Source organism: Erinaceus europaeus, chromosome 1, assembly GCF_950295315.1.
Source record: "Erinaceus europaeus chromosome 1, mEriEur2.1, whole genome shotgun sequence".
NCBI classification, from domain to species: domain Eukaryota; kingdom Metazoa; phylum Chordata; class Mammalia; order Eulipotyphla; family Erinaceidae; genus Erinaceus; species Erinaceus europaeus.
In genome coordinates, this window is record NC_080162.1 from 60,235,528 (window position 1) to 60,256,701 (window position 21,174).

Genomic DNA, 21,174 nt, shown 5'->3' on the forward strand with positions numbered 1-21,174 from the left:
CTTCCCAACATTAAAAAGCAAAATAAATGACTTAGTGGAAAACTAATGGGCTGAAAGCAACTGCTTACCAAATAGTAAAAACCAATCTTTGAAAATGAAAACCTACAGTTGTTAGCTAGGCATGCAAGTGTTCAGTGTTTTCTTCAAGCACTAAAATTATAATAATTTTAACAGAAGTATAACTGCCTCTGAAATATACTTTTCTTTTGAGCATTTGTATATATGAGCCTATGTCCAGAGAAGCAGACATGTGAGAAAGAAAAATACTCAACTTTTCTGAACAGTTTTATTTAGGAGAGTTCTTAGGTAAAAACAAAGAAACAAACAAAAAAACTATGACAACAATTTGTGGAAATGAATGAAAAACACTTTCATTTCCTAAAACATAGACAAATAGCTTATTCATGATGTTCAGAAGATAACTGATTACTTTTCTTAATATTTTAAAAATCTTTTCTAGCTACTGGTTATCCTCTTTTAAATAAAGCAGCTTTATTTGAGTCTTATTTTTATTCATTTGTCAAACAAATATTCACAATTAGAGTTTCTGGAGTTCATATTTAAAAGATTATTGAAATTAGGCAACAATGATAAAAATATGATCTTGGTTAACTTCTTTCAAAACAGATTATTTAAAAAATAAAAACAGAAACTGCTTTTTTCTATTATAATCTTAAATAGCCTTCTAACATGTTTGTGTATATATATGCCTGCTACCACTACCTTGTTAAACTGAACTTTAGAAAATGTGATTCCCAAGGGCTGCCTACAAACCAAATGCCATCATAGCTTTGGCAATGGCAGTGTCTCATTTTGGCTTCTCTCACTCCCTCTAGCGTTTGCAAAGCTCATCTTTTTGATTATCTAGTTACCTCACAGAAAATGAGCTTCGCTAAGTCCTGCCCATCTATGACATCACCCCTTCTTCAACCACTGCGAGGTAAGGCTTTAACTTCAGACTTGGAGGTGGGCTGTGTGCAGTAAACTGGAATGCTCTCGCTCCCTCACTCCTCAGTGTAGGAGTGCTCTGAAGCAGGACAATCTCAACCTGCAGCTGCCTTTGGCTTTGTGTGGACTGGACGCGGAGCTTGGAAGAGGGGGGAGGGTCATTACTCCAGTTCACAGTCAGTGGATTTACAGCTCTAGCCGCATTGTATATATACATATATAGGATTGCTTTTGCTCGTCTTTCTGGTAAGTGTTTTCCTTGTTTTTCCTTAACAGTTTCCCAGAAAGTTTCCTTGCTTTTACTCTCTAGGAAGATAGAACTTGGTACCATTCGGCATCCAAGTACCAGCATTATATCTAGTAGGAGCGATATTTGTCCGTGCAAACCAGCAGTGAAAGATCAGGCTATATTGCCAAATGCAAGAACTTTCTTAAAACCGTCTCTTCTCTAGAAAAAATAACAATTGGCGGTTTTCTGTCTCGTGAAGTTGCTATTTAAAGATTCTTAGTGGAAAACAGAACATTGTAAAGTTAAACGTTAAAAATAAAAAATCAAAAATGGATTTTTCGTAGGTAGGAAAATGAAAGATCTTGCTAACTTGGTGTATACTATATGTGTGGTATGATCACCAATTGCTGTTTTTACAGCTGTGAAAGAAATTCAATAATCCCTCAGCCCATGAGTACGCAGTCCATGAAAAGCATACATCTTGCTCACAGCTAGCTTTGCTCCCCTTGACGACTTATGTGCCTCTGTAAGGATTAACAGCTACACCTAGATTCTAAAGCTTGCACTGCTATCCTACCGGAGCTGCTTCCAATAGTTCAGGCTTGCAAATCTCATATAGCAAATTCAACTCTGAAGAGGGGAAGACTTTCTTCTTAAACCATATTCCCTCTCCAGTGGAACACCAAAATCCATTGCTCAGGCAAATGTTGTATGTGACTAGCATAGTAATTGGTGAAGTCTACTCAGAAAAACTAACAAAGCTCAATCTGGAAGCTATGCCTGATGTATGAAACAAGTTCAGGGTGGAAGATAATAAATAAGAGTTCTCATCGAGTATAATATGCAGGCATTCATTAACTTGTAATGTATAGCAAAAAAAAAAAATACAATTAGAAGTATTTTTATGCCACAAAGCTTTCGAGAATAGTTAAGTATATCTTCTCAATTTTTTTTTAATTAAGTGTAAAACAAAATGGTTGCATAGAGGTAAACAGTGCAACAGGCCTATATTCTCAACATCTGGAGGTGGATTAATTTTTTATTAATTACTCGATAAGAATTAAAGGCTAGGCATTTCCCAGTCGTGGGAATAAACTCTCAGATGGTTTAAAAAATTAACTATTTAAAACTGTCTTAATAAATATGTTTGTTTTAAAATGCTCATGTATCTTAGTTCATGATCATAAAGCAACACAAATAAAGCTACTGAAAAGTGTTTCAGCTTAGCAGTGCCTTTGATTTGTTCCTAACTGCATAATATCCTCACCAGTATAAAGGATGAATTTGACCATTTTTAAGTAGCATCACTTATGTCTGCCCCAAAAAAGTAGATGATAGATACTGATATCTTTTGAAATAGAGGGAATTTTAGGGTACCAGAAAATATTAATGTTACTACTACTATCAAACTAATATAACCACTTTTATCTATAACATTAACGCAGAGATATGCTACCTTGCAAATATTCATGTGTATGCAAAACATACACACATGCATACATAAAGATATATATATATATATTAGTCTAAAAACTGGTTATAACACTGTATGTATAATCACACAGGATAATCACATTCAATTTTTTTAAGTAGAGCGTTAAATAAGACAAATGAAGTTCACGGATCAGCTAAAGTGTTAGTGAATGAATAAACATAATGAATTCATTAATATTATGTTCCTGCATTACTAACCATCAGTTATTAACTGGGTTTTTCTATGTACACAACCCCCTCCTTTTGAAATCAATTATTATTAGGTTCAATATGTCCAATTAAGGACTTCCCAAACATTTAAATTTGTGAAATACATAACTGGGCAACAAAATAAAGTTTTTACAAAGAGGAAAGCAACTAGAAAATATATCATAACTAAATGTGGCAGCAAAATAGAAGGTATTTTTCTTTTGCTTTCAAATGTTAATAAGGAGCCTCCAACTCTATCAAAACTTTTTCAGAGCTAAATGAAGCAGTATGAAATAAATTTGGTTGAAATCTTGTGGCTGTCAGACTTTGTTAGCATGCTATTAATTATCTTTACCCCAGCTTCTTCTCTAGACTATACTGTCCAATCAAATAGAAACTCCAATTATGCTGAGCATCTCCTGCCTAGGGACAGAAGACCCTAATGAACATTCTGTTTCTCTAGATGAAAAATACAATTATCAGCTTTTAACATGCAAGTGCACTGCAGAGAGATTTGTCTGTGCTTTTCTTGGGCACACACCCAAAGTGAAATCTTCCTCTTCTTTTTGGATTATTTTAAAATAATTTTAAACCCTCCCTATGAAAATCAGTTTGCCTTAGATTATTTTATGAGTGTTTCTTGTTTCTACTTTTTAAAATTTACGCTATGCTTATGCCAATATTAAATTAAATCTGGTTCCTTTAAAAATATTTGATTTGAATTTGGCATGTCAAGGGATCTTGATTCCCCCTCCCCCCCTTTTAAGGTGGGTGGGCTACCCAACAAAGAAAGTAATTAATGGCAAGTTCTCAATTTAACGTAAAACTTCTGAATTAATTCCTTTAAATATTATTCTATTTAAACCAGCTTAGTTTAATAAAATTATTTTAAAATGTTGAAAACCAAGTAAAGATCACCATAAAGGAAAGCAAACAGGAAAATAAGATTCAGTAAAATTTTCAAAGACTTCAGTTTCCCTCCTTTTCCCTAAATCCTCCTCCTCCACAACCCCCCACCTTTTGCCCCAGAGGCCTTCACTGTTCCTCTCAACGGGAGGCTTTGTTGTAATTAAACCAGAGAAAAACTGGCCGGCAGCAGCCTACATCTGACTTGCGGCTTCTGAAAGCAGTGTTCTGGTAGAGTGTATCACCCCCCAGCGGGCAAAAAGTCTACAGTAAATCTCCCAGAGATAATAAATCTCAAAACTGCATTTTTCTTTTCAAAGCGGAATAAGAGTAGTTTCTAGGTTCCTTTCTAATATTTCACTTTTCAAAAACTTTACCTTAAATACAATTTCTAACAAAGAGGTGGTTTCTGCAGAAAGAGGCAACCTGATTTCCTTTAACTCAAATAGAAATACACATTTCAAAGGGCATTTCCCAGTTTCAGAATGCAGATTAATATAATTAAATAGTTCAACAATACACTAAAAACACTTTTAAAAGCCAGCTATCATTAAAAAAAGGTTAGTTTCAGGACTTGGTTTCGGTATTTTGATTTATTCATTGATAGTAATCCAGATAAAATGCTTAAACAAAAAAATATATATATTTAAGCAACAGCTAAAGTAGTATTCATTTTGCATATGAGTAATCTCTTTTCTGGTCCCAAAGTCAAAGATCAGGAATGTATAAAAAATTGAACAACAACAACAAAACTCTTTCTAGGTATTGGTCTGCTTAAATGGGATGAGGGAGAAATTGCTCTCCCTCGATGACATAATGACAGCTTTTGTTCTCTATTATTTAACTTTATATGTGCACAAGTTACCAGGGCAACTCTGAAGAGAAAACCCACAGACAACATTTGGTTAAACACCATGTTTTAAGTATGCAACTCAGCTGTAGGTAGATCAGTTTAAAGAGTGTTGTTGATTTCCTACCCCTTCATTTATTTTAAATTAATAATTTTCTCCTCTGACATGACAAAACAAGGTGCTGTATTATTTCTAGATGGACTCACCAATCAGCACATCACTTAGCACACAGAAGATCCAAATATGTTTTTAACGAGCCTATGGAAATTTAAATACTAGAAAATAAAATGAAATCAATGTGCACTCACAACACTAAAAAAAGGAAAGCCAATTTAGCAAAGGAAAAAATATTTAAAAAATAAATAATTATTCTTGCTCAAAACTCAGCATGAACTTAAGGCATGCCTCAGGTTCTTCACTGTTCTATCTTTACTTTTCTATAAATTAGTATTTTACTCATTCTTAAAAGTCTTGGCTCTCTAATTCATTTAGTCTGGCTTTAATATCATAAAAGAAAGTATCATTCACTATGATTAAAGATAATGTTCCAGTTTGCTTTTCTGTTTAAAGGATGCTCTATCTAACCTTACAAAACAAAATTAATGAAACAGATAGTCATTGTTACCACAAACTTATCAGGGGAAAGTGCCAATAACGTGAAAGGAGAAAGTAAAAATCCTTTGCTTTAGAAGTAGCATTACCGATGTTACATAAATGAAAGAAAACCTTCTTGAACTTAAAAAATAGTCTGAATAAAACCAAGTATGAAAAGGCATACTTGGCTTCTCCGCCTCTCAGCAAACCCTTCAGACTTCATGACTCTCAAGAGGAGAGTTAGAGGTCCTTCTGCTTGCCTGGCATTAAACAAAAGAATTGAAACTTTCCTGAAATCTGATGATCTTGGAAATTTTAACTACCAGAGAGGCTGCATTTTGCTGTCACTATCAACTAACCTGATACACTCCACTTTTTTTTTTTCTGTTTAACCATAAAGGTAGTGCCATTTATTGCTGAAAAGACTTAGCATACACAGGCCTATTACTTTATTAAATAGAAACAATCTAAATCTGCATAAATTATACTTTTTCTTAGTAGTCTAGATTCTGATTGTATACATTCTACTTTACCTGAAGTATTTACAAATGGATGAATTCATTACACGTGTTTTCTTCAACCTCAAGATTTTACTTAAAGTAGTAAAGCATTTACCTTGAGTTAAAAGTTGTATATGCCACCCCCCATTTACATTTTGCAAAGCACTGGTATTAACAAATCATTACATGAGACAAATTATTGAAAATATCAAAACCTTGCTTAATTCAAGGTTTTAAAATAAGCAATATTAAATAAAATAATAAGTTAAAATCAAGGTAACAAAGTACTTTGGAAAGTTATATTATCAATATTCATCCAAGTAATCAAAATATGTGATATGGCTGACTGCTCATTCCTACTTCCATAATGTTGTAATAGCAAAGAAGAAATTATATAAAAATACAGATTGCCTCAATTTTTAAATTTTATTTAAATACCAGCTTTCTATTAAAATATAATCTCATATTAGTTTTCTTTAAATATCTCAAAATGATAGCATTCTTATATGAGGTATATCAAGGAAATGAAACGGAGGCTTTTCATGGGCTTGATGATTATGTTCTGAATGCATAAAAAAACCAATAATTTTATTTATGAAAAGAATTTAATAAGTCCCACATAAACAACTGACTCAGTGAAATAACTGTTCTTCTCTTCCCTTTTTTTTGTTATGTTTTAGATATCAAATAGCTAAGTAATGATCTATTCAAAAATAATTTTAAAACACTCCTTTGATAACTAGGACTCTATTTAAGCCTCACCCCACATTACCTGTTAACAGTTTTTTTCTAGAAGACTGATTCCTTAATCTTCAGAAGTAATAGTCTCTTTCAAGCCTATACAGACATAAAGTAGATATGGTAGACCTGAACACAGTAGTTATTTATTTTTTTCATCAGTCTCATTCATATACAGTGCTTTTATGTACATGAATATGTAGTTCAGAAAGATAGAGTCTAAATATGAATGCAAGATCTCCTATTTGAGATGGAGAGATCATGTAACCTTTAATATAATGACGAATACTACTTAGCACTGTAGTTTTAAATACAAAAGGGAAAAAATGATATAAGATACTAAGATATAAACTACTATTTTGAGTGTAAGGGTGTAGGAATTGCAAGGAAATCTTCACTTCTGTAAAAAGGTAGCATTCTCTCTAGAGAAAACTACTTCATATTTTGCCATTTCTTTTAAGTCAGTTTGGGGAAGAAAAGTATATTTTCCAAGACTGTAATGACTTAATAAGATTTAAGGCTTTCTATGAATCCTATGTCATTGTATTAATGGCAAAGTGAGTTTCTATACCAAATAAAACAGGTGAAACACTTTCGCAAATGCAAAAAAGGAAAAATAAGCATGCTAATATTCCTATGTTTCATGCAAATTCAGAATTTTTTCTTTCCCCTTTAAAATTGTGAAAATCAAGAAATTGCCTGAAATACTGATTTGGTGAAATATTTAGCAGTTCAGTTACAAGTTCAAAGGCAGTAGTAATATTTTATACCTGGTTATTAGGTTCGTCAGCATCATGGCTATACTCTAAGCTACAGAATTCAAAAAAACAAAAATATATTTAAAACCTCATTCAGCAGATTGACCTAGGACTGTAAGGAGTGCCTGATTGTTGGTATCTTTTTAAGCATGTTCTCACCTGTTATTTTTATAGTGGTTTTTAATTAGTTCTAATGCAATTGAAGAAAAGTAACTGTTTTTCTAAGTTTAAATTAACTGAATTATTTTAGATGCTAAATAGTTTTCAAGCTTAGGAAACATATACTGAAGGTTACTTTTCAATCTTATTTTGTAATTACAATTTTAACAGCTTAGTTTTCCATTTCCACATACTGAGCAGTGGTTTTAAAAAATATATACTACTGAGATTCAACGATATGAGCAAAAGCCTAAAGGCATCACAGTAAAACCTTACAGTACACAATAAATCACTGAAATGTTATTTGTGGATAGTGTGAAATGTCGACTGGATAATATATTGTTCATCTGCTAAATGTTATATTTGTTTCAAATTGAATAAGAAAAAAGTGTAACTGTAATAGTTTTTTTAAGTTTTATTTTGTTAATGACATCTCTGGTAGTGTTCATGCCTGGTGATAAAGTAAAAAGAAACAGGATTTTCAAAGAGAACTAGAAACAAATTGTGGCCTTGTTTAACATTCACTTTCAGCAGTGCTGAATTCTGGAACAGATGCTATCCTTGTTGGATGCTAGGTAATTTCTGGAGGAGAAGCAAATTGCTTCTACTTTAGTCCTTAATTTCAGGGTCAAATATTTCCATGATACTCTACTGTTCCCTAGCTGTACAGAAAACAGCTGAATGGGTAACCAGCATAATAAGTACTAATCCTAGTCACCTTCCCAGTTTACCCCTGAAAAAAAAATCTTCACATCTATTAGGTAATGGACAAAGCAGCTGTCATTAAAATCATTGCTCACTTTGGCCTCTTCTTCTAAAATAAAAGGCATATTTACTGGAAATTGTTATGTATATTCGCTCCTAAAGAGAATTGCCATGTCAAGTTTTGAAGTTTTCTTAATAGTCATAAAACAGAGATAAACCAAAAATATCCTACTTCCAAAACTTAGTTTGGTAACACAAAATTAAAATTGAATTCTTCTGAAAAAGTAACTAGGACTTGAACTTCTTTTGGTTGAGAATACTACAGCTTCAATTTCATCAACTAGTCCTAGAGACACATCTAAAGTAGAAAGGGATGGCTTCCAAGTTCTGAAATTGGGGAATCTTGGGGGCTGCAGGGGAATAAGTATCAAATAGGGTACTGATCAAATCAAAAGAATATCTTATAATTATTTCCAGCCAGTTCTTTGATTTTTAAAAAAATTATATTTCTTTATTTATTTATTGGATAGAGACAGCCAGAAATTGTGAGGGAAGGGGGTGATAGAGAGGAAGAGAGACAGAGAGACATCTACAACACTGCTTCACCACTTGCAAAGCTTTCCCCCTGCAGGTGGGAACCGGGGTCTCGAACCTGGGTCCTTGTACATTGTAACATGTGCACTCAACCAGGTGTGCTACCACCTGGCTCCTTTCTAGTTCTTTTAATTGAGTTTGTATGACTGTAAGAATAAATTCAGAATTATTGAATAGTTACCTGCATTTTGTCAAAAATTCTCACTTAAGTGAAAAAAAAAAATCACACTATGGGGGCCTGGTGGTGGCGCACCTGGTTGAACACACATGCAACAGTGTACAAGGACCCCGGTTCAAGCCCCTGGTCCCCACCTGTAGGGGGGGAAGCTTCATGAGTGGTGAAGCAGGGCTGCAGGTGTCTCTCTGTCTCTCTCCCTCTCTAGCCCCCCTCCCCTCTTGATTTCTGACTGTTTCTATCAAATAAATAAAGATAACTAAAAAAATCACACTATTTTCTTGCCTTTTAGCAATATTCTTGTTTATTTTAAAACATTTCAGTGTTTCATATCTGATATGAAATAAACTCTTCAAAGCTAGGATAAGCTGTGCTTGAATGTCATAGAAGGGATGTACCAGCTTTTGAATAGAACTTTATTTTTGTGTTTAATTCTAAATACTGGCAAAATTTACCTGTTTGATAATAATCCCAATTTTAATATAGTAAAATTGCAAGACAGGGAAGAAAGAAAGAAAGAAAAAGTGAGGGAGAAAGGGAGAAAGAAATCATCTTATCCCTTCCTACCAACTGCTATGACGAAACGTATGTTGCTTAAGAATTGAAGTTAGGTCTCCAGTATGTTAAAGTTCATCACTAATAATTCATCCAAACTTTCTTTCACAGGAGACACTCTGATCCAGTATATTTTAAGGAAGAGACCCATAAAAGAAATCTAAAATGCCAGCCATTTTTTTTTTCATGAAGAATATTTGAATTAAGTTTTACTTGTCTCTTAAAAAAGAATACCTGTTCTTGCAAAACGTGATTGACTATACCAGAAATTGAGACAGCACAAGAAGTTAAAGCTGGAACTAGCTATTTCACAGCAGGTAATCATACCTCAGGATGTAGCTACTGTACAGAGTTTATACTTGGATAATTCTGGATGGGAATAAAGGTGGGAGGGGTAGCTGCCTGAAAAACCTACTACCACACAGACCTTAACCACCATGAATGGCTTTCTTCATGCGGATCTGAAGTTACTATCTCTGACCACATTGCACAGAAGAGCCAATAAGAATTTCAAAGAGAGCAATTTCCACTAAGGGAATTAAACTACACAAAAGGAACCATCACATAGAAACTATATCAGAAAGGAAGAAAAAAAAAAAAAAAAAGACTCATAGGAAGCTATGTGTTCTACATATTAACAGGAAGCTGAATTGTTTGTGACCCTCACTTTAATAATTTGCCCACCTTGCTGAACCACAACTGGAATGTTCACTGACAGCAGCAAGTCACATTTGGAGGTGTGTACAACATAGAATTACTTGACTAAACAGTGAAGAACACTTGCAAGGACTAAACAAGAGTTTTAAAATCTCAGCCCCCATCGCCAAGAAAGTAATATATGTGCATTGGATTTTCACTTACACAAAATTTACTTACATCGTTCAATAAGGTAGGAAAAATATTAAAGTCTCTTACATGTATGTCTGAAGTGATAAAGGCCAATAGTCAAAATGCAGAAGAGATTAAAATACACAATCAGAATAAATCTGTTCTCTGATGATATAGGAAAAGCTGAATCACATTCTAGATGAACTGATACATAGAAAAATATGCAAACGGTCATTAAACCATATATAATAGTATAAAACATATAACAATGTTAGAACAAAGAAATAGTTTAACATGAAATGGAATTTTGTATTTGGACTGGTTGGATGTGTTAGTGTGCCTAAAGTTGATGACATTTTCACTTTCTTGCTAGAAATGCCTACCTAACAATGCCTAACATAGCTAATCAAAGAAAAAGAAATGCCATCAATAAAACAGATGCTTGAGTTTACTGGGATGCAAGACTAAAGGGGTGTGCCACTATTGCTGAATAGTAATAAAATAGAACACTACACATTTCTATACCTGTGCAATCTACCTACTAAAATATAGATTGAATTTAATACCACATTTAAGGTAAAAAATGAGGTAGATGATTTTTTTCATTGTTTACTAACAATAAAATCTAAGTATGCAAAGATACTGATTACTATAGATATGTCTAATTTTTTTTTCTTTCTTCTTTCTAACACTATTTTAGGGCTTTGAAGGCTTTGAAGCTACCCTGAGTAAAGACCTCCACACTGCTGACCATGACCAGCCCAGCCTGGAGCATCTTCCTCATTGGGACTAAAATTGGGCTGTTCCTTCAGGTGGCACCTCTAGTAGTTATGGCTAAGTCCTGTCCATCTGTGTGCCGCTGTGATGCAGGTTTCATTTACTGTAATGACCGTTTTCTGACATCCATTCCGACAGGAATACCGGAGGATGCTACAACTCTCTACCTTCAGAACAACCAAATAAACAATGCTGGGATTCCTTCAGATTTGAAAAACTTGCTCAAAGTAGAACGAATATATCTATACCGCAATAGTTTAGATGAATTTCCCACCAACCTCCCAAAGTATGTAAAAGAGTTGCATTTGCAAGAAAATAACATAAGGACTATCACATATGATTCACTGTCAAAAATCCCCTATCTGGAAGAATTGCATTTAGATGACAACTCGGTCTCTGCAGTTAGCATTGAAGAGGGGGCATTCCGAGACAGCAATTATCTCCGACTACTTTTCCTGTCCCGAAATCACCTAAGCACAATCCCCTGGGGTTTGCCCAGGACTATAGAAGAACTACGCTTGGATGATAATCGCATATCCACTATTTCATCGCCATCTCTTCAAGGTCTCACCAGTCTAAAACGTCTAGTTTTAGATGGAAACTTATTGAACAACCATGGATTAGGCGATAAAGTTTTCTTCAATCTTGTCAACTTAACAGAACTGTCACTAGTGCGGAATTCCCTAACGGCTGCACCAGTAAACCTTCCAGGCACAAACTTGAGGAAACTTTACCTGCAGGATAACCACATCAATCGGGTGCCCCCCAAAGCTTTTTCCTATCTAAGGCAGCTGTATCGACTTGATATGTCCAATAATAACCTAAGCAATTTACCGAGGGGTATCTTTGATGATTTGGACAATATAACCCAACTAATTCTTCGGAACAATCCCTGGTATTGTGGATGCAAGATGAAATGGGTACGGGACTGGTTACAGTCACTACCTATGAAGGTCAACGTACGTGGGCTCATGTGCCAAGCCCCAGAAAAAGTTAGAGGGATGGCTATCAAGGACCTCAGTGCGGAACTGTTTGATTGTAAGGATAGTGCAGTTGGAAGCACCGTTCAGATAACCACTGCAATACCCAATACGGTGTATCCTGCTCAAGGACAGTGGCCAACTCCAGTGACCAAACAGACAGACATCAGGAACTCCAAGTTCAGTAAAGACCAGCAAACTACAGGGAGCCCAGCAAGAAAGACAATTATAATTACTGTGAAATCTGTCACCGCTGACACAATTCATATCTCTTGGAAACTTGTCCTACCTATGACTGCTTTAAGACTCAGCTGGCTCAAACTGGGCCACAGCCCAGCATTTGGATCTATAACAGAAACAATTGTAACAGGGGAACGCAATGAATACTTGGTCACAGCTCTGGAGCCTGATTCACCCTATCGAGTCTGCATGGTTCCTATGGAAACCAGTAACCTCTACTTATTTGATGAAACCCCTGTTTGTATTGAGACAGAAACTGCACCACTTCGAATGTACAACCCTACAACCACCCTTAATCGAGAGCAAGAGAAAGAGCCTTACAAAACCCCCAATTTACCACTGGCTGCCATCATTGGTGGGGCTGTGGCCCTGGTAACCATTGCTCTTCTTGCTTTAGTGTGCTGGTATGTCCACAGAAATGGATCACTCTTTTCCAGGAACTGTGCATACAGCAAAGGGAGGAGAAGAAAGGATGACTATGCGGAAGCTGGCACTAAAAAGGACAACTCTATCCTGGAAATCAGGGAGACATCTTTTCAGATGTTGCCAATAAGCAATGAACCAATCTCAAAGGAGGAATTTGTAATACACACCATATTTCCTCCTAATGGAATGAATCTGTATAAAAACAATCACAGTGAAAGCAGTAGTAACCGGAGCTATGGAGACTACAGAGACAGTGGTATTCCAGACTCAGATCATTCACACTCATGATGCTGGAGGACTTGCAGCAGACTGTTTTGTTTTTTATAAAACCTAAGGAGTTGATGGTAGGAGCCCTGTTCTACTGCAAAACACTGGAAAAAAAAAAAGAGAGAGAAACTGAAAAAAGCAATGTACTGTACATTTGCCATATAATTTATATTTAAGAACTTTTTATTAAAAGTTTCAGATGTCAGGTTACTGCTGCGATTGATGTAGTGGAGATGCCTGAACACAATTCTATATTTTAGTATTTTTTAGTAATTTGTACTGTATTTTCCTTGCAAATATTGAAGTTATAAATCATTTACTTTGTGTTCTACTGAGTAAGATGACTTGTTGACTGTGAAAGTGAATTTTCTTGCTGTGTTGAACAATCAGGACTGCATTCACATGAGATCCTTGTAGTATAAGCACAGGCCATTCTTCACTTTGGTAGTAATAAAATGTAAAGAAAAAACCTGGCTGAATAAGAACAATTAAATTTCAAAAAAATAGTTATGAAATAATGTTCTAATTATTAAATTTGTATTATCCCTGTGATAGTCAATAAATCAAAATATGTGAAGTAATGGGCAATATCACATCTGCTGCATATCTCCATTTTATCTTTAAATAATTAAATATCCTTAAGAAAATAAGCATATAATCCCAACTAAATACATCAGGCGGCATCAAAGGAAAGTGAAGTCTATTGTTAAAGCCATTTCCAGCAAAGCTTTGGGAATAAAGGACTTCACAAAAATAAGAACGTAAGTGTGCTTCCAAGCTAAGGGGGGAATTTGCACTTAGGAAACCATGAAAACCTAAATTTCCATTGCAATAATGAACCACAGATATCAGAATTGCATTTTTATTTTGTCCATACCATCCTGATTTTTTTTAAAGTGAGTTCTAAATGCAGACTTGTTAGTATTTACTATGCTTTTATATAAAGAATGTCAAAAAGAAACCTCAGATGTATGGAAAAGATCACTATAAGTAATTCCCCTTAGCAAATCTAGAGAAAGTAATACTTTAAATAAGTGAGAATTTAAAAAATGAATAAATATTAGAGATCAAATTTACATTTGGCTTATACAAAGTGCTTTCAACACTACATAAATATTTGGTTATCTTTCATAATGATCAAGAATACTGCCCATTACAGTCACAGATTCACAGCTATTACATAACAAACTTGTAATATTACTTTCTGGCTTCCCACTGAATTGTGAGCTATTTCTTGTTTAAAAACTACATCACTTTTCTGTTGCCATGATTTTTTTTCCAACAAAAAACCAAAGTGCATTGTACGCCTTTGGCCAGTCTTGTATGTGCCTTGATCCAATGCTACATGTATTCAGCCTTTAAACTCCAGACATATTTTTCATAATTCCTTAAATATGAAAAATTATGGTCTTATTGCTGAATAAAACAAAAAAGTACAAAATAGTTGTGCTTGCTTTTTCGGGATTATGTTACTATCAATTAAGTAGCAAATGGCCCAGCACATTAGTCCTAAACACCCCCATGTATTTTTCTAGGCATAAAAATAAATGTTGGCTACAAATAAAGAAAAGCAGTATCTTGAGCTTGTGTACCATTTTACTTCAAGAATTCAGTGTTTCATGCATAAATAAATATCCTAATAGTCTTGGGAGTATTCATATTTTACTTATCCTCTCCATATACAAAATTTTAGAGGATCTTGTGACTTTTATATTATTTGTTAACTGTTGTCATTAGCCTGCTACTGTTGAAGTGGTCTTTGGAAAACTAGTATATTTTAAAATAGTTTTTAGTAGTTTTGCGATGTGATCAAAGGATGTGAAATCTCAATTCTAACACTAGGTATGTACTTAAAAACTAACTACTTACTTTTTATAGCTTAGTTTCATTATCTATACAATAGGGGCTTAATAACACATGGCAGGGTTTTCTAAGAATTAAATGAGACAAAGTGCATGAAAACTGAACAGTCTTCTAGAATATATGTTACTGCATCTATAGTAGAGGGGGAAAAAAGGCGACCATGTAATGAGTTCAGAGGTTTTCTAGATATTGGTTTCAATTACTCTTCTAACAATCAGTGCCGCTGTCCTATGAAACCTCATTCATACACTACTTATTTGATAGCTTCAAATGTTTTCCATCATGCCATCTTCTGACATTCTGTTATAAAGTTTTCTAGCAATTACTTAGCAAAAGCAGATGTAACTAACATTAAATACAGGGATATTTTCTAAAGAAAGTTTGACTTTGCTTCTATGGCTTTTCAATGGTTCAACTATAGTTATCTGAAGTTTGGGAAAGAGCTGAATGGCTCCAGAAAATTCCTATAGACCATGAGTCTGTAAAGTGTGAAAATCCAAGAAACTGAATTATTTTCCAGCTAGTAAAACTTTCAAGCAAACAGAAAATTCGATGTGTTATACTATATTCCTTTTTGTCACTTTATCAGTAATAAATAAGAAATATCTTATTCCACGAAATAGACCCAGCATTTAAGGGCACAAGTTTATTCTTTACTTGAACTTGCTATGACATCGAAATGGCTTCTTACAAAGCCATAGAGCCTTTCAGCAGAGTAACACACAGGCACAGATCTCACACCTCAAAGGACACTAAATTAACTAAAGGTAAATGAGTATACATACAAAGTTAAATGTCTACAATATGTACTGATCCTATTATAACAGAGGAAATTGGGATAAATTCTATCTTTGATATGTATGATATATATTCAGTAAGAATACAATCCTGGAAATTACAAAAATGAGAGAGAGAGAGAGCACTGTTTTACTGAATATTTTTATCTTTAGTTACTTATTGGATAGATGCAGCCAGAAAGCAGGAAGGAGGCAGAGATAAATAGGAAGAGAGACAAAAAGACACCTGAAACACTGCTTCACTTGGGTCCTTGTACCTTGTAGTATGTGCACTCAGCTAGGTGCCCCACCACCCAGTCCCTTACTAAATGGTTTTAAAAAAGTCAAAACTTGTTTTTTAGATGCAGATGCTTGTAACTATATTAAAACACTGCATTTACAACTGCTTCCTATTAAAAACAAAACTGTTCTATCTTTCAGCAAGATCTATTTATTAAAAGTACTCAATTGTGCCAGAACTAGTTAAGATAAATCTGCTTTAATAAAAGCAATTTTTAAGTTAAGCACATTGGCTAATTATTAATAGTGCCCTATTTAACCTTCCACAATAACCAAGTTTAGGTGACAAATTATAGTCATATACCAATATGACATTTGTCATTGAAGAATCTATAGCTTGACAAGAAAGTATTTGGATTTTATACCAAGTTCAAGAATAAACTTTTGCCCTTTTGGCACTGGGTCTGTTTGGTGGAATCAATAAACTTAAGATGGCAGTGTCAAATGAAATGGGGGAGAGTTGGGGAAAAGATATAGCTTTAAAAAAAACTGAAAAAGGTAAATTTGTAAGAGTTGGAAATTTAAAAGGAGAAAAATTGAAGATTATGATTTTTGACCAAGCAGATAGCATAATGGTTCTGCCTGAGGTTCTGAGGTCCTAGGTTTAATCCCCAGCAACAACATAAACCAGAGTTAAGCTGTGTTCTAGTCTCTTTCTCAGTCTCTCTGTTTTTCTCTCTCTCGTTAAATTAGATTTAAAATAAAATGATTTTGACACAAGTATGTAGATTGTTAGTAAGGCGACTGATCATGTTGGAAAGTACTAGGAAAGGACGTTTCAGAGTATGCTGTACATATATGGCTTTAACAGGTGACCTTATACACAACACAGGTTTTCATTGACCATTTTAGTGCTTTCCTTAACTTTTCTTTCTTTTTTCTTTATTAGGGGGATTAATGATTTACAGTCAACACTACAATACAGTAGTTTGTGCATATGTAACATTCTCAGTTTTCCACATAACAATTCGACCCCATCTAGATCCTCCATTCCATCATGTTCCAGGAGCTGAACCCTCCCCCCACACTACTGTGTCTTTTACTTTGGTGAAATACACCAACTCCAGTCTAAGTTCTACTTTGTATTTTCTTATTTTTCAACTTCTTTTTAAATTATTATTAGCGATTTAATAATGATCGACAAGATTATGGGATAAAAGGATACACAGTTCCCACCACCAGAGTGTCATATACCTTCCCTTACATTGGAAGCTTTCCTATTCTTTATCTCTCCAGGAGTATGGACCAAAGATCTCTATAGTGTGCAGAAAGTCAGAGGTCTGGCTTCTGTAATTGCTTCTCCGTTGGACATGGGCATTGACAAATCAATCCATATCCTCTTAATCTTTCATAATGACCAAGTTTAGACAACAAAATTACAGTCATCTTGGGTTTAAAATACTTTTGTTATCCCTCTGGAAATGTCTATTAAGCAGTAAAAAATGAAGGTCTAGAGACATCCTCAGCATCAAGGAGGGAAAACAAATTTTAAAGGTTATTAATAAAGTGAAGAGGCTATATGTTCAAAGTGAGCGGAGAGGAAAAATACAAGTCAAAGGAACACCTATTTTTTAAAGAGTAGAAAAGAGTTCAAAAACCAAAACAATAAAAAAGGTTATTTACAGAAGAACAAAAATCATCAGGAAGAGATTATGAGATCAAAGAACAAGAAATGTTTTAAAGATGGATGTCAAAAAATGTAGACAGGATAAAGAGCTGAATAGGTTTCTGTTAAATATGGTGGTGGTGGGGGGGGTAGATTTGACACAGGAGAGCAATTTTTTTAAAATATTTATTTTATTTATTCCCTTTTGTTGCCCTTGTTGTTTTATTGTTGTAGTTATTACTGTTGTTGTCATTGTTGGATAGGACAGAGAGAAATAGAGAGAGGAGGGGAAGACAGAGAGGAGGAGAGAAAGACAGACACCTGCAGACCTTCACCGCCTGTGAAGCGACTCCCCTGCAATGGAGAGCCGGGGTTCGAACCCAGATCCTTATGCCGGTCCTTGTGCTTTGCGCCACCTGCGCTTAACCCGCTGCGCTACAGCCCGACTCCCAGGAGAGTAATTTTGAAAGCCATACTAGCAGAGAAAAAAGGCAAAACCTTTAGGATGCTTACAGGATAATACGATATACAGAAAACCAGAAGCAATGATTTAAGCGATCTTAAATGTTTGGATTATAAAGGGATCTTGATTAATCCTGTAGAGAATTAAGATAGATTACAAAAAGAAGAAGAAGAGGAGGAGGAAGAGGAGGAGGAGGAGGAGGAACAGGAAGAGGAAGAAGGAGGAGGAGGAGGAGAAGGAGGAGGAGGAGGAGGAGGAGGAGGAGGAGGAGGAGGAGGAGGAGGAGAAGGAGAAGGAGAAGGAGAAGGAGAAGGAGAAGGAGAAGGAGAAGGAGAAGAAGAAGGAGAAGAAGAAGAAGAAGAAGAAGAAGAAGAAGAAGAAGAAGAAGAAGAAGAAGAAGAAGAAGAAGAAGAAGAAGAAAAGAAGAAGCAGAAGCAGCAGCAGCAGCAGCAGCAGCATCATGGGGAATCTCAGGGCTCACCAAATAGGGCCCCAGCTGATGGGATGGCCTGATAGTGACTAAAGAGTCATCCTTAAAGTATGCCAGTCTCTTGCCCTTATTCAGATTTTGCAGTCCTTGCTTTGATAAAGTTAGCTTTGGAGTGAGGGAGGGAAATGTAATAGGAAGTAGGCGAGGAGGGTATCTATGTCTATGTAGACACTATTTCATTATGAACTTGATACTGACTCACTGCAGACTATTGTGTACTTTTGCTTTCAGGTATATACTTTGTCCTAATTTCTGGATACATATGAACATATGCTCTATCTCATGGCACCTGGTCTATATCTAGGTTTTAGGACTTTGTTACGAAGTGAGCCACCGAAATGGCATTAGAGAATCCTATGAAAGGAAAGGTCTTACCTGAGTAATGAGGGTGAAGGGTTGACATTCCATGCCTGACATATCTGGACACAGTCTGAGGTGAAGCATGCTGAGGTGGTACTCGTTATGTTGATTAGGTTAGGATCAGCGAATGCAATATCATTTGGTATGAATTGAGTGAAGCTTGCAGGAAAGTGTGCCCCACCCCAGAGGTTGCAGGACTGGGGGAAATAGAGGCTCTATAGAGGAAGCAGGTTTCTGCTGTCTTAGGGTTTAAGAAGACAATAGATAATTATTGCTATAATCCCATTATTTGGCAACTGGGTTAACTTTGAAATATCCCTTTGTTAGGATTTGCTGTATCATATACAACATCACCATAATTTATTTCCTTTGACATTATTTTTATATAGATGTGCCACTGGTTGTTTCTGCTCTCCCTGGTCTAGGCTTTTAAGAGAGTCAACATATCAGAGACTCAGCCTATGGGGTGTACATTAAACAGTTTGAGACATTCAATCAATTTTCCCATTCATATTAATTAAATAGTGATTTATATGACTACAAATTAATAGGAATGTACATAAACATCATTCCCACCACCAAAAGACTTTGTCAGAAAGTAGTCTCTCAGGCCAGGTGGTGGCACACCTGGTTGAGTGCACACATCATAGTGTACAAGGTGCATCTCGTGAGTACCCATTCATTGGGGAAACTGACGATCCTTCCTAGCCGACTGAATCCACATGGATCCCAGTCACTTTCAAAGCCAGCAACAAGCAGCTCCTGACAGCTTTCAAGCTGTTGGTCCTGCCCTTCGAGTCCTCCAACTTAATGTTGAGGGGCTGTCCTTTGCCAAATGCGTTTTTCTCTCTAGTGCACAAGGACCAGGGTTTAAGCCCCCAGTCCTCACCTGCTTTTTTTTGAAACCTCTTAAAAAAGAAAAACTTTTAAGGTAGCCCTAAAGTTCATTTCTAATCCCATTACACCCAAATAATGTAAAAAATGAGATGGGGGGGATGTTCGGAAGTGAGGGGGTGGTCTGTAATTTGATTTGCTTATACTTTCCTCTAGAATTCTGTACTTGTGGGAAAGCTTAGCCTTTGTGTAGATGGGTACAAATACTTTGCTGGTGTCTATTTTAAGATTGTTGAATTTAATTCTTTCTTTCTGTTCAAGGAATAATGCAGGGCTAATTAGGTTATTATCATTTTTTTCTTTCACTGTTCTTCAAAAATACCTATACTGCTTTCCCATGACCAATATCCATTATAAGTATGATCATCTATGGAATCCTAGGTTCAATGCCCGCCTTTCTCTTCTCTCCTTTTCTATTTCCTGTCCCTTCTTACCACCTGAAAGTATGACTTCCTTTCTTCCTCTTCTCCACTGCTTCCCTGGACCTGTCACAGTCCTTTGGTTTTGTGTCCCAATCTCACATATTTTTCTTCTTATTCTATCAACTTGAATTAGTTGACATCTGTTCTTCAAGGGGAACATCTCCTTTACCTGTTCTCTGTTTCACCATAGTTATTTGATGAAACTAGTATAAGAATGGGTGTGGAATGTAGGTAGGGAGTTAAAAACAATCAAACAACAACAACAAAACTCCTGAGAGACTTTCTTTTTTAAAGTTTTTTTTGTTGTTGTTATCTTTATTTGATAGAGACAGTCAGACATTGAGAAGGAAGAGGGAGATAAAGAAGGAGAGAGAGAGAGACATCTGAAGCCCTGCTTCACCTCTCACAAAGCTTTCCCCCTGCAGGTGGCGACTGGGGGCTTGAACCCGGGGCCTTATGCACTGTTATGTGTGCACTCAACCAGGTGCGCCACCACCTGGCCTGAGAGACTACTTTCTGACATAGTTACTGTAACCATTAATCAGTAACTTTTCTTTTGAATTTTTTTTTTTTTTTATAGCCACATCACCTAATCCCACCTTCTTCTCCTTGCTTTTAAAATCTTAACATTTTCATTTTCCTAAGGAAATATGACTCTTACCCATATACCAACCCTTTCCTTTTTTTTTTTTTTTTTTTTTTTGTGCTCCTTGATGGTGACTCTACCCAGTCACAACTTGTAGTGCCTCTCATATGTCTCAATTTACTTTGGCTTCTTTTTTTTCTTCTCCTTTTTTTTTTTGTTTTGTTTTGTTTGCTTCATCACCTGGAGTCAACTTTTCCAGATAAGACAGAAATAGAGAGGGAGTCGGGCTGTAGCATAGCGGGTTAAGCGCAGGTGGCGCAAAGCACAAGGACCGGCATAAGGATCCTGGTTCGAACCCCGGCTCCCCACCTGCAGGGGAGTCGCTTCACAGGCAGTGAAGCAGGTCTGCAGGTGTCTATCTTTCTCTCCCCCTCTCTGTCTTCCCCTCCTCTCTCCATTTCTCTCTGTCCTATCCAACAACGACAACAACAATAATAACTA

The 21,174-nt window shown here is 35.7% G+C and overlaps 2 protein-coding genes across 4 annotated transcripts in view; one reads left to right on the plus strand and one right to left on the minus strand.

Annotated features, from left to right (window-relative positions):
- Positions 1-21,174, minus strand: part of LOC132536984 (ADP-ribose glycohydrolase MACROD2-like) — a 495,870-nt gene that overhangs the window by 181,025 nt on the left and 293,671 nt on the right. The window lies entirely within an intron of this gene.
- On the plus strand, positions 963-14,564 carry FLRT3 (fibronectin leucine rich transmembrane protein 3). Of its 2 annotated transcripts, none has more exons than XM_060186452.1 (3): positions 963-1,194; positions 9,507-10,284; positions 10,924-14,564. In XM_060186452.1, exon 3 carries the CDS (start codon positions 10,976-10,978, stop codon positions 12,932-12,934), a length of 1,959 nt encoding a protein of 652 aa, XP_060042435.1. In that variant the 5' UTR covers positions 963-1,194; positions 9,507-10,284; positions 10,924-10,975; the 3' UTR covers positions 12,935-14,564. The 2 variants fall into 2 exon arrangements, with proteins under 2 accessions (XP_060042435.1, XP_060042437.1); XM_060186454.1 differs by having other exon boundaries at positions 9,507-9,712.

Coding starts and splice junctions, on each gene's coding strand:
- FLRT3 (XM_060186452.1), top strand. CDS start 10,976: ATGACCAGCCCAGCCTGGAGCATCTTCCTCATTGGGACTAAAATTGGG.